We start from the raw sequence: 12,851 nt of genomic DNA on the forward strand, positions 1-12,851 counted from the left end.
TCCCTCTCCAGATCCCCCACTTCTTCCCGGCCTCTCCAAGTTGCGGTACTCGTATTCCCACGCCTCTGAATCCTCGCGCGTCGGTCTCTCCACTCTCTCCATCCCCGTGTTCCCTGTCCCTTCCATATCCGTATCCTCCCCTGTCCGTGTCTCTACTTCACCTCCATGTCGTCCCCACAGCCTCTCCACACCCTCTCCAAAGGCCCACGTCCCCGCCTGGCCCCGCCCCTCCCACATGTCCCTGTTCCCATCCCAATCCATGGAGACTTGTGTCTCCATGTCTGTGTCTCCCTGTCTCCACGTTCCCTATGAGTTCATGTCCTTATGTCTTCCCTGAGCCTCTATGCAACCCCGTGCCTGCGTCCCCACGACCCGCAGAAAAGCACGCGGAGCCGCAGCGCTAAAAAAAAGCCGTTCCTTTATTCTGCCCCAGGCAGGCTGCAGTCACAGACACACGGGGAATCCACTGATGGCGTCGGTGCTCTGCATGATCATGTCTGCCAGCAGAAAGCAGAAGCCTGGGGGGACGGGGGTGCGGGGCAGGGAGAGGAAGGTGGGCCCTGGGGCGGATGGCCGGGAGGGCCCCGGGGACTGGGGTTTGGGGCTCCAAGGGGGTCTCTGCCGGGTCTGCGGGAGTCGTTAGTGTGTTGGGGAGTCCCCGAGAGGTCCCCGGGGTTTCCTGGGAGGGCAGCTGGGGAGCCTCTGGGGTGAGGGTCTTCTGGGCAGTCTCCTCCACCCTCTTCCCGCTGTCCAGGTTACCCGCGAGAATTGAGAAGGGTAAGGCCAGCCACCCAGAAAAATAGGACCAAGAGAAGAAGACGTTGTTCTTCCACGCATTCTTCACGGTGTAGCCTATCAAGGCGGTCAGCAGCAGCAGTCCTGGGCCCCGCCCAGCCGCAAGATGAGCTGGCTGGGCCTGGTGGGGCTGCACCCAGGCCACGCCCCTTCAGACCCGCCCCCTTCTATCAGACCACGCCTATCGCCTCTCAGCCCGCCTCTGGCCCAGGCCCCTTCCTGCTCCTCCCGCTCTGAACTCTGTCTCGAGCCCCGCCCACCTCTCTCGGCTTCTTCCAGCCCTGCCCCTCGGATCCTGGCCGAGTACCTCAAGCCCCTCCCCTGGTGACCAGGCCCCTCCATCACCCAGGGCCCGCCCCTGCCTGCCCGCCTGGGGCGGTCTGCAGTCTCACCGCCGAGGAAGAGGAAGGCACTCGTGGTCTGGCCCCGCAGCGACTCGCCCTCGTCGCACCGAATCCGCAGTCCCATCACCATGCCCACCACGCCGACACCCACCGCCAGCACCATGCACGCCACAGTCACCGCCAGCGTGGCTGGGGAGAGCGGGCGCATCAGCCCCCGCGGGCGCCGCCCCAGTCACTACGGGTTCGGCCGCAACCAGAAGCTCTCCCGTCTCCTGCCCCCAACCCGGTGTGTGGCCAGGAGCCGAGATCCACCGACCGGGAGTCAGGCGTTTGGATTGAGACTTGGAGGTCACATCAAGACCTGCGGTTACTGCCGCTACCAGGACGGGGAGGGGGTCGGGGACAAGCCCACGAGTCGAGGGGCGGGGTTCGTGGCGGCCTCGGCCGACAAGGGACAGCTGCAACTGAGCCCGGGGTGGAAGGGGTGGGCGTCTCGCCATGGGCCCAGCTGTGTGTCCCAAGCCCTGGGGGTCTGAAATGCCCTCTGACATCTGGGCGGGCGGAGCCTCACTCTGGCAGGGGATGCTGGAGCAGATGCCGTGGTTGCATTCCTGCCACAGGCCACTGTGGCCCTCTTGTTGGCGGGTCCAGTAGTTGGTGGCCGTGGAGAGCACCATGAGGACGTTGGCCACGAGGCTGAGCAGAATGCCCCCACTCTGGAGGCTCCGCTTCACCCCCATGCCACTGAGGCTGCAGCCGGGGGCCACAAGGGCAGGATGGGCCCAGGCCTTTCCTACCCCAAGGCCCCTAGCTGAGGAGCCCACTTCCTCCACACTCCTCCCCTGGTACTCCTGCCTGAGGTCCCTGCTTCTGGGGACCTGAAGACCCCCCTCCCTCAACAACCCTGCCTGAGGACCCACAACCTCCTCCCTCCAGACCTCGTTCCCCTTACTGGAGACCTTGAGACTTCCCCTGAGAGGCCTCTGAGACCTTCACCACAGGCTTTGCTGTGAGGAACCTGTCTTCCCAGAGACCTCCCCCGACAGCCGAACGCCCTTTCAGCCCAGCCTGTTCAGTGTCCTCCCCAGACACCCCTCCACACAGGCCCACCTAAGTGACTCACACCCAGTGCCCTAGGGCTCCTTAGACACAGAGCCCAGAGAGACGGGGGGAGGGAGGCTGGGTCTCTGTGAGGCCAGGGGTTCCAGAACCCCCTCCCCCAGTGGCTGTTTAAAGGGATAATCACTACCCCCACCACCATACGCATACACCCCCGCAGCTCTCAACTGAGTGACTGCTTAGATTCAGACCGCAGCTTTGGGGGCCGTTACATGATAGGCCAAGTCCTTCTTTTATCATTATTATCATTATTATTTTTTGAGATGGAGTCTTGCTCTGTCGCCCAGGCTGGAGTGCAGTGGCACGATCTCGGCTCACTGCAACCTCCACCTCCTGGGTTCAAGCAATTCTTCTGCCTCAGCCTCACAAGTAGCTGGGACTGCAGGTGCACACCACCACATCTGGCTAATTTTTGTATTTTTAGTAGAGACGGGGTTTCACCATATTGGCCAGGCTGGTCTCGGACTCCTGACCTTGTGATCTGCCTGCCTCAGCCTCCCAAAGTGCTGGGATTACAGGCGTGAGCCATCTCTCTCTCCCAGGCTGGAGTGCAGTGGCACCATCACAGCTCACTGCAGCCTTGAACTCCTGGGCTCAAGGAAACCTCCTGCCTCAGCCTCCTGAGTAGCTGGGACTACAGGCATGTGCCACCACACCTGGCTAATTTTCTTAAGATTTTTTATAGAGATGGGGTCTTGCTATGTTGCCCAATCTGATCTCAAACTCTTGGGCTCAAGCGATCCTCCTACCTTGGCCTCCCAAAATGCTGACATTATGGATGTGAGCCACCACTCCCAGCCCTTTCTTAGAAACTTCTCTTTCCCTTGGCCGGGTGCGCAGTGGCTCACGCCTGTAATCCCAGCACTTTAGGAGGCCAAGGCGGGCAGATCACCTGAAGTCAGGGGTTTGAGACAAGCCTGACCAACATGGCAAAACCCCGTCTCTACTAAAAATACAAAAATTAGCCAGGCTAGCCGGGGGTGATGGCAGGTGCCTATAATCCCAGCTACTTGGGATGTGAGGCAGGAGAATCACTTGAACCCGGGAGGTGGAGGTTGCAGTTAGCTGAGATCGCGCCATTGCATTCTAGCCTGGGCGACAGAGCAAGACTCCATCTCAAAAAAAAAAAAGACAAAATTAGCCAGGTATGGTGGCACACGCCTGTAATCCCAGCTACTCAAGAGGCTGAGGGAGGAGAATTGCTTGAACCCGGGAGGCAGAGGTTGCAGTGAGCCAAGATCACACCACTGCACTCCAGCCTGGGTAATAGAACAAGACTCCGTCTCAAAAAAAAAAACAACCTTCTCTTCCCTTGACATTCTAGGCACCGCAGAAGCTCTCCAGGTCCCCAGCTGTCTGACTGCAGACTTCTGCTCCTCTGCCTTCTCCCCTTCACTTGTAAATCTGGGTATCCCTTGAAGCTCCACCCTGCACTCTCTTGCCAGGCAAGCCTCCTCACGGCCAAAGTTTCAGTGCTCCTTAATGCTCCATCCAAAACTCCATCTCCAACCCAAGGTCTCTCCCCTGAGCCTGACTCAAGTTCTCACCTGCTCCTGGCTGTCCCTCAGGGCCTTAATAGTCAACCATATTTCAACTGAGCTTAGTGTCTTCCACCATATTAGGGATGGCCCTGCCATCCCATCCAGTTCATCGAGCCAGACCCTTGGGCACTGTCCTCACCTTCTTCTTGCCCTTCACCCTGAAAAGCCTTGGGTCCCCAAGTCCTGCTCCTCCTGCCCCTGAATCTGTCTGGCTCATTCCCTCCTTTCCTGGTCCCAGGTCAGGCCTCATCATGTCCCACCTATTGCATTGCCAAGTTCCTCCCTCACCTTCTGGCCTCCCCTCCATGTCTACAGGGGGGTCTTTCTGGCACCCAGAGCTGACACTGTCCCTCCCCTGCCCACAATTTTCTCCCAACTCCCCATCATGCTCAAGAGAAAGTCCAGCATGACATTAGAGGCCACAGCCCCCACCTGCCTCTCCCTCTTCATTTTCCATCCCCCGCCCCCCACATTCTATATCCTGGCCCTAAATTACCGATCTTCATCCCCACAAGACTCCTGACTTTTCTGCACGTTCATCTTTGGGCCCCTCTGCCTGGATATTACCTTTCCCTGGCCCTTAAGAAGCTCCTAAATGTTCTCTCTCCAGAAAAGTTGTCTCCATCCCTCCACAATATGGTCAGTCTTTTTCCGGCATTCTCCCTGCACTGGGACTGCTGTCTGGCCTGTATTAACTGCTTCTGGTCTGTAAGTGCCTCCTCCCCACCACCCCACAGACTGAGCCCCTGGTGGGCAGGGCCTGGGTCTGACCCGTGCCAGTGTCCCCAGCATGGGGAAATGTGCAAAGAGAACTGACTGAGTGCAAGGAAGGGCTGAGTTCTGGCAAAGGGGACAAAATCAGAGAGGGAGAGAGAAGGAAAGAGAGCCAGCTAAAGGGAGAAAGACACAGGGAGGAAGAAAAGTGCTGGAGAAGGGGAGACATAGACACAGGTTGGAGCCTGTGTCCACACGGGCCGGGCACTCGCACTGGGCAGGAGTGCCCTGCAGGCTGGTCGGCCTGGTGGGCCCTCACCTTCCCTTGGTGCCCAGCTCCTACCATGGAGCTGGCAGACAGTTGGCTTATGTCTTGGCAGAATTAATCTCAGAATAACCAGATTCCAGCCAAATTTTGTTGAATGAATGAAGAAACAAGAGGAGGGGCTGGGGAAGGGCTAGAAGGGCGGGGCAGATGTAGGACCAGACTTTCCCGAGGCTCCAGATGAGGCCTTTGGAATACAACGCTCAAAACTCATCTTGCCGCTCTTGCCTTCTGCTCACAAGGTTTCATAGCCAGGACGGGGACCGCCACAGTGAGCACCCAGGCTCAGGGCACCTGGGGAGCCAGAAAGAGTTTAAGCACTTGCCCCTGCCCTCTGTCCTCAGGGACCCCAACTGGACCCTCCCAAAGCTCCCCAGGGCAGTGGGCAGGATAGTCACCTGTACAGAGCAAGAGGATAGCTGAGACCCAGCCCAGGTAGAAGGACCAGGAGAAGAAGGTCTGGATCTGGGGGTGTGGAGGCTGGTCCCACCGCTCGCTGGTGTACACCGCCATGGCCACCGCCATGGAGATGGCTGGGGACAAGGACAAGAGAGATGGCTCAGCTCCTCGGCAGGAATTCGCTGGCTCCCGATGCCCCAGTCCAGTCCAGAGTCCTTACCTGCAGCAAAGGCTGCGGTGGTTGAGACAAGCGGGCCGTGGCCTAGGCGGAACAGTGAGGGGATGCAGGACAGGACCAGGAAGCTCACGGACACCAGGGCCCACAGAACAGCTATAATGCTGAAGGTCTGCGTCACGTGGATGTAGCCTGATCGGGAGTAGACCACTGAGCACCCATCCCAGCTGGCAACCCCTCTGTAGGACACCCATTCCCCTTACCTGATATGATGTCCCCATGCCCTGTTGGCCAGAGGCCCGAGTGAGCTGAGTGGGTGGGACCCACAGCCTCAAACCAGAAATCGGTGCTCAAAGCAATCAGGCAGAACATCAGGCCCAGGGAGCCCACCAGCAGGGCCAGGGACCGGAAGAGCTCCATGGGGGTAAGCTCAGGGCTTCTGGGTCCTGGAGAAGGAAGAGGCTGCTGATCAGACTCTTGAATCTCAGAGAGAAGGAGGCTGTGCACCCAGACTCCTGGGTCCTTAGAGCCCAAGAAAGAGAGAACAGCAAGCAGTCGGGGCAGCGAGGGGTCCTGCGCTTTGTCAAATGAGGCTGGTTTGGTTTCACACAGTTCCCGGTAGCTTTTCACATACCCTCCCTTCCTGGATTGCACAGGCAACGTCCTCCCTCCCCTCCCTGGGGTCCGGTTCCCCGCTTAGTGTGTGATGGGGGAGGGCACTGAGGGTGTCAGATCATCAGTGGTTTGGGCGGTGGTTTAGTACTTGCCTCTGTCACAGGTTCTACAACTCCCACCCATGGAACCTTCAACACCAAGTCGGGGCTTCCTGGAAGAGGTGAGAGAGAGAGAGGCTTGGGGGCCCTGAGGTGGGAGGAAGCCAATCAGGCTAGGGTGTGCATTAAGGGGGAGGGCAGATGTGGCTGGAGGGGACAGTTGGGGATGTGTCATGCTTTCCTGTGGGTTCTGCAGTCTTCCATTCTGGGAGAGGAAGTCCCCAAGTCTAGGGTCTCTACTGAAGGAGGGGAATTGGGAGTTAGAACTCCTGGGGCTTAATGAGGAAGGAGCTGGGGGCCTGAACTCCAGGTCCTGAGGGAGGAAGGGGCGGGCAGGAGCTCAGAATCCTGGGCCCCAGTTTGGAGCATATGCCAAGGGCAGGCAAACAGCAGAGAATCACAGTTCTGAAAGGTTTGCAGAGAGTCAGACATACCCACATCCTCAACTGATTAATGAGTTCAGTGGCATCCCTGCTTGGGTTGGGGCTCCAGCCTGGTGGCCTTTATCACCAGGATCGGGGGGCCTAGGGGGTGTTGGGGGACATAAGGATTTTGGTCCAGGGTTCTCCAGCCCCCCAAACGCTAGCCTCTTCCATCCACACCAACATCAGATCCTGGCAATACCTCATCTACGAGCAGGTATAAGGTGACGGTACCACAGCCCAGGTAGAAGGCCCAGGAAAACTTGACCTCTGTGAAACAGGGTGATATGGTTAGGGTTTGTGTCCCTACCCAAATCGCACCTTGAATTGTGTCCCCATAATCCTCACGTGTCTAGGTAGAGACCAGGTGGAGGTAATTGAATCATGGGGCCGGCTTCCCCCATGCTGTTCTTGTGATAGTGAGTGAGTTTTCACAAGATATGGTGTTTTTTTAAGGGGCTCTTCCTGCCTTGGCTTGGCCTTCTTCCTGCCTCTCTATGAAGACAGTGGCTTGCTTCCCCTTCACCTTCCACCATGATTGTAAGTTTCCTGAGGCCTCCCCAGCCATGCTGAACTGTGAATCAAATAAACCTCTTTCCTTTATAAATTACCCAGTCTCAGGCATTTGTTGTTGTTGTTGTTGTTGTTGTTGTTGTTTGAGACAGAGTCTCACTCTTGTCACTCAGGCTGGAGGGCAGTGGCAAAATCTCGGCTCACTGCAATCTCCACCTCCCAGGTTCAAGCAGTTCTCCTGCTTCAGCCTCCCAAGTAGCTGGGATTACAGGTGCCCGCCACCACACCCAGCTAATTTTTGTATTTTTAGTAGATTTCAGGTTTAGTAGATTTTCGGGTTTTCACCATGTTGGACAGGCTGGTCTTGAACTCCTGACCTCAGGTGATCTGCCCACCTTGGCCTCCCAAAGTGTTGGGATTACAGGTGTGAGCCACCACGCCTGGCCAGGCAGTTATTTATAGCAGTGTGAGAATAGACTAATACATAGGGAGTAGTCTGGAAGAGGACCTCTGTCTTGGAGATGAACTGGTCCAGCAGTCCCAGGACAGCTGGCAAATGTGGAGAATGGGAAATGACCTGGAAGACTGGTTCCTCTCCTTTATTGGAGAGACTCAGATTGGCAGCCCCCATCCTTCACTCAGATCTGCACCACTCTGAGAACACATTTATGAGCACAGGCTCCCAGAGGTGGCAGAGGCCATGAGCAGGCCAGGCCTCCGGAAAATCTGCCATGGTGTGCAGTGAGTAGCAGGTCAGAGCACACAGCCTATCTGTGACCCTGACCCCCTCCCAAACCCAAAGCCATCCTTAACCCCAAACCCAACTCCATCCCCAAACTCAATATCAAGCCCAGTTCCAACCACAAATTCAACCCATCCCTATCCCCAAAGTTAACCCTATTCCCATTCCTGAACATAACTCCATACCCAATCCCATCCCTATTCGTAATCTCCACCCCAGCTCCAACCCCCATCCTCAAATAGAACTCCATTCTCAGTCCCAACTACACACTCAACCCCATGCCCCGATTCGCCCCCAACCCCAAACCTAACGTCATTCTAATTCCCAAACTCAACATCATCCTTATTCCCAGTTCCAACCCTTAAACCCTTCCCACCCTCAAATCTAACTCCATTCTCATTCTGAAACCCCACCCTATCTCCAAACCAAACCCCTCTCCATTATTAACCCCAGCCCCTACTCCAAACCCAACCCATTCTCTTCCTGAAACTTGACCCTATTCTCATTCCCATCCCAACCCTTTTTTTTTTTTTTTGAGATGGAGTCTCACTCTGTCACCCAGGCTGGAGTACAGTGGCATGATCTTGGCTCACTGCAACCTCCGCCTCCTGGGTTTAAGTGATTCCTGTGCCTCAGCCTCCTGAGTAGCTGGGGTTATGGGTTGTACGCCACCACACCAGGCTAATTTTTTTTTTTTTTTTTGTATTTTTAGTAGAAATGGGGTTTTGCCATGTTGGCCAGGCTGGTCTTGAACTCTTGACCTCAGGTGATCCACCTGCCTCAGCCTCCCACAGTGCTGAGATTACAGGAGTGAGCCACTGCGCCCAGCCACTGTCTTTTCATTCTTCTCTGCAACCTCTATAATTCATACCTAACTCCGACCATTTTCATTCTCCTTTCACCTCCAGGTCCAAGCCTGTAACCTCATTTCTCATCTCCCCAAGTGGGTCCCACTACCACCACCATCACACCCATGCATGCATGCACACACAGAGGTGACCTGTACCTGGCTCCAGTGAGTCTCTGCACATGTAGGTATCACAGGCTGATCACAGGCCCAGGCCCTCTGACAGACACCACAAGCCAGTAAGAGCGGGTGAGTGAAGGTCATTTTTTTTTTTTTTTTTTTTTTTTTTTTTGAGACGCAGTTTCACTTTTGTTGCTCAGGCTGGAGTGCAATGGCATGATCGGGGCTCACGGCAACCTCTGCCTCCCAGGTTCAAGAGACTCTCCTGCCTCAGCCTCCTAAGTAACTAGGATTACAGGCATGCGCCACCATGCCCGGCTGACTTTCTATTTTTAGTAGAGACGGGGTTTCTCCACGTTGGTCAGGCTGGTCTCGAACTCCTGACCTCAGGTGATCCACCTGCTTCAGCCTCCCAAAGTGCTGGAATTACAGGCGTGAGCGACCGCACCCAGCCAGCCAAGACCATCTCTTAAGAGCACAAAGGCAAGGCAGCTGGGGCCTTGAAGAAGAGAATTGCTCACAGGATCTCCAGCAGCTTTCTCAACCAGATGTGGTCTGTGGTTGCCAGAGGAAAACCCCAGGCCTCCTTCTGAAGCTTTTCCTGAGAGCTCTGTGAAAGGAAAATCTTGGTGCCCCAGAATTATTGAGCTAAAGGGGAAAGTCAGGCTGGGAACAGCTCAGGGCAAACCTGCCTCTCATTCTATTCAAAGTCATCCCTCTGCTCACTGAGATCGATGCATATCTGATTGCCTCCTTTGGAAAGGCTTATCAGAAACTCAAAAGAGGCCATGCCTGTAATCCCAGCACTTTAGGAGGCCTAAGCAGGTGGATCACCTGAGGTTATGAGTTCAAAACCAGCCTGGCCAACATGGTGAAACCCCATCTCTACTAAAAATACAAAAATTAGCCGGGCATGGTGGTGCACGCCTGTAATCTCAGACTCAGGAGACTGAGGTAGGAGAATCACTTGAACCCAGGAGGTGTAGGTTGCAGTAAGCCGAGATTGTGCCACTGCACTCTAGCCTGGGCAACAGAGTTAGACTCCATCTAGGAAAAAAGAAACTCAAAGAATGCAACAATTTGTCTCTCACCTACCTGTAACCTGGAAGCCCCCTCCCTGCTTTGAGTTGTCCCCACCTTCCTGGATGAACCAATGTACTTCTTACATCTATTGATTGATGTGTCATGTCTCCCTAAAATGTATAGAACCAAGCTGTGCCCCGACCACCTTGGGCACATGTCCTCAGGACATCCTGAGGCTGTGTCACGGGCGCATGTCCTCAACTTTGGCAAAATAAACTTTATATTGTTCTTTTTTTTTTTTTGAGATGGAATCTCGCTCTGTCGCCCAGGCTGGAGTGCAGAGGCAGGATCTCAGCTCACTGCAAGCTCCGCCTCCCTGGTTCACGCCATTCTCCTGCCTCAGCCTCCTGAGTAGCTGTGACTACATGGCAAAATAAACTTTCTAAATTAACTGAGACCTGTCTCAGATTTTCGGGGTTCACAGCTCATGTCGCCTGCTTGGCCACTTGGTTTTCTTAGGTCTCTGTCAGTCTTGTCTAAGCACTGTCAGTTTTTTTGAATCACCCGGGTCTCTTCCAACTTTCTCCAGCCCCTTCCAACCTCTCCCGGGCTTGAAAGCTCCTCAGTAGCCCCCATCTGCCATGGAAGACCCCCAAAAATTAGCTGGGAGTGGTGGCGTGCACCTGTAATTCCAGCTACTCGGGAGGCTGAGGCAGGAGAATCGCTTGAACCCAGGAGTCAGAGGTTGCAGTGAGCCAAGATCGCACCACCGTACTCCAGCCTGGGTGACAGAGTGAGACTCCATCTCAAAAAAAATAAAATAAAATAAATTTAAAAAGACAAATCCTCAATTAACCTACGTTCTATTAAAGAAATGAATGCTAATGGTAAACAGTTATTATGGAAGGCATCATCATTTCTATTGAGGTGCACTCTAGTCATAATATTTAATGGCTATTATAATGATAAAAAGATATTAAATCTCAGTATCATTAGAGTACATTTCAATAAATAATACTTTATGTAAGTCAATAAACAGCACTTACTTTATGTAAGTCAGTTGGCCTGAATAAAGATGTATTGTTCAACAAATGTTCTTTTGAGTGATTACCATGTGCCAGGTGCTGTCTTTGAGGATTTACAGGAAACCAAAAGCAGACACAGGCCAGCTGGGGTGGCTCACGCCTGTGATCCCAGCACTTCGGGAGGCCAAGGTGGGAGGATCACTTGAGACCAGTAGACAGAGACCAGTCTAGGCAACATAAGGAGACCCCATCTCTACAAAAAATTAAAAAATTACCCAGGCATAGTGGGTGGTGCATGCCTGTAGTCTTAGCTGCTCAGGAGGCTGAGGTGGGAGGCTCAGTTGAGCCTGGGAGGTGGAGGCTGCAGTGAGCTGTGATCACGCCACTGCATTGTAGCCTGGGCAAGAGTGAGACCCTGTCTCAAAAAAAAAAAAAAAAAAAAAAAAAAAAAAAAGCCAACATTGAATCCCAAAGTTGTTGGCTTGAGTAGCTGGATAAAAATGGGATTGTTTGGCTGGGCGCGGTGGCTCACACCTGTAATCCCAGCACTTTGGGAGGCCGAGGTGGACGGATCACTTGAGGTCAGGAGTTTGAGACTAGCCTGGCCAACATGGTGAAACCCCGTCTCCACTAAAAATACAAAAATTAGCTGGGCGTGGTGGCAGACGCCTGTAATCCCAGCTACTTGGGAGGCTGAGGCAGGAGACTCACTTGAACCCGGGAGGGGAGGCGGAGGTTGCAGTGAGCCGAGATTGCACCACTGCACTCCAGCCTGGGCAACAGGGTGAGACTCCATCTCAAAAAAACAAATAAGTAAAATAAAAAATGGGGTTGCCATTTCCTAAGATGGGGAAGACCATGGGAGGAACACATAAGGTGTGTGTGAGATCAGGAACTTATTTTTGGATATGTGAGATTGGAGATGCCTCTTCTTTTCAAGTGGGAATGTTGAGTAAGTAGGTTGAGCAGGTAAGTTGGAGTCCTGAGTCTGGAGTCATAATTATATCATTATTATTGCTAGAGTAAGCCCCTATAAATATGATTACTAGAATAAGTCTCGGCAAATATTTCTATTTAAATAGGCCTCAATAAATTATTAGAGAAATCTTCAATTGCCATTATTATTAGAGAAAACCTCTATAAATACAGTATTTTTATTTGAGGAGGCCCCAGTAAATATTATTTTAGGGAATAAGCCTCTATAAACATAACATTTATTAGCATAGCTGTAGTAAATAGTCTGATTAGAATCAGCCTTATGAAATAGTCTTATTCTATGATAGACATCAGTAAATCTCATGGCAGTTAGCAACCATTTATTTTCTTTTTCTTTTTCTTTTTTATTTTGAGACAGTCTTACTCTCGCTCAGGCTGGAGTGCAGTGGTGCTATCACATCTCACTGCAACCTCCATCTCCTCGGACTCCAGCGACCCTCCCACCTCAGCCTCTTGAGTAGCTGGGACAGGCACACACCAACATGCCCAGCTAATTTTTTTTTTTTTGTAGAGATGGGGTTTTCTCATGTTGCCTGGGGGACTCCTGGGCTTGAGCAATCCACCTGCCTTGGTTTTCCAAAGTGCTGGGATTACAGGTGTGAGACACCACACCCAGCCAGCATCAATTAATAGAATGAATTACTAATGAGTGAATGAAGAGAAGATCACGGTCATGAATGGTGTGTGAAGAGCAGGTGCCGGAGGTAAGGCTCAGGGTTCTGGTGTTTCCTTTGAAGGGACGCATCAGGGGAGGAGAGAGGAGGCTGGGGAGAGCCAACTGGAGGTGGGGTGGGCAGGGAGTATTTTCAGAGATCTTTTCATTTGTCCGATTATCCTACACATCCATATCCTGGAAGTTGAACTGTGGTGAGCTCCTGGACACGGACTGTTGATTTATCTCTGTTCCCCTCCCTGCAGAAACTGAGAAGGTCAGGCCTCCATAATACAGCACCCCTGGGCTGGGTGCGGTGGCTCACG

At 53.5% G+C, this 12,851-nt stretch overlaps 2 protein-coding genes and 1 long non-coding RNA gene across 7 annotated transcripts; 1 reads left to right on the plus strand and 2 right to left on the minus strand.

The window, feature by feature from the left end:
* Window positions 1-400: 400 nt before the first annotated feature.
* Window positions 401-2,477, minus strand: CLDND2 (claudin domain containing 2). 4 transcript variants are annotated; one of them, XM_055104300.2, is made up of 5 exons: window positions 2,250-2,477; window positions 1,711-1,889; window positions 1,188-1,328; window positions 760-879; window positions 401-518 (listed from the first exon to the last, which is right to left on the minus strand). In XM_055104300.2, exons 2-5 carry the CDS (start codon window positions 1,877-1,879, stop codon window positions 445-447), a joined length of 504 nt encoding a protein of 167 aa, XP_054960275.1. In that variant the 5' UTR covers window positions 1,880-1,889; window positions 2,250-2,477; the 3' UTR covers window positions 401-444. The 4 variants fall into 4 exon arrangements, with proteins under 4 accessions (XP_054960275.1, XP_057156709.1, XP_034802500.1 ...); XM_057300726.2 differs by having other exon boundaries at window positions 1,711-2,477; XM_034946609.3 differs by having other exon boundaries at window positions 401-879; window positions 2,250-2,312.
* On the plus strand, window positions 1,307-7,186 carry LOC134729642 (uncharacterized). The gene is made up of 3 exons (XR_010110925.1): window positions 1,307-1,425; window positions 3,583-6,247; window positions 7,064-7,186. It is a non-coding gene; the product is annotated as an uncharacterized LOC134729642 (long non-coding RNA).
* NKG7 (natural killer cell granule protein 7) lies at window positions 4,916-5,952 on the minus strand. 2 transcript variants are annotated; one of them, XM_003813657.5, is made up of 4 exons: window positions 5,676-5,952; window positions 5,458-5,604; window positions 5,237-5,371; window positions 4,916-5,132 (listed from the first exon to the last, which is right to left on the minus strand). In XM_003813657.5, exons 1-4 carry the CDS (start codon window positions 5,830-5,832, stop codon window positions 5,074-5,076), a joined length of 498 nt encoding a protein of 165 aa, XP_003813705.1. In that variant the 5' UTR covers window positions 5,833-5,952; the 3' UTR covers window positions 4,916-5,073. The 2 variants fall into 2 exon arrangements, with proteins under 2 accessions (XP_003813705.1, XP_057156710.1); XM_057300727.2 differs by having other exon boundaries at window positions 5,237-5,499.
* Window positions 7,187-12,851: the final 5,665 nt, after the last annotated feature.

Source organism: Pan paniscus, chromosome 20, assembly GCF_029289425.2.
Source record: "Pan paniscus chromosome 20, NHGRI_mPanPan1-v2.0_pri, whole genome shotgun sequence".
Classification (NCBI taxonomy): Eukaryota; Metazoa; Chordata; class Mammalia; order Primates; family Hominidae; genus Pan; species Pan paniscus.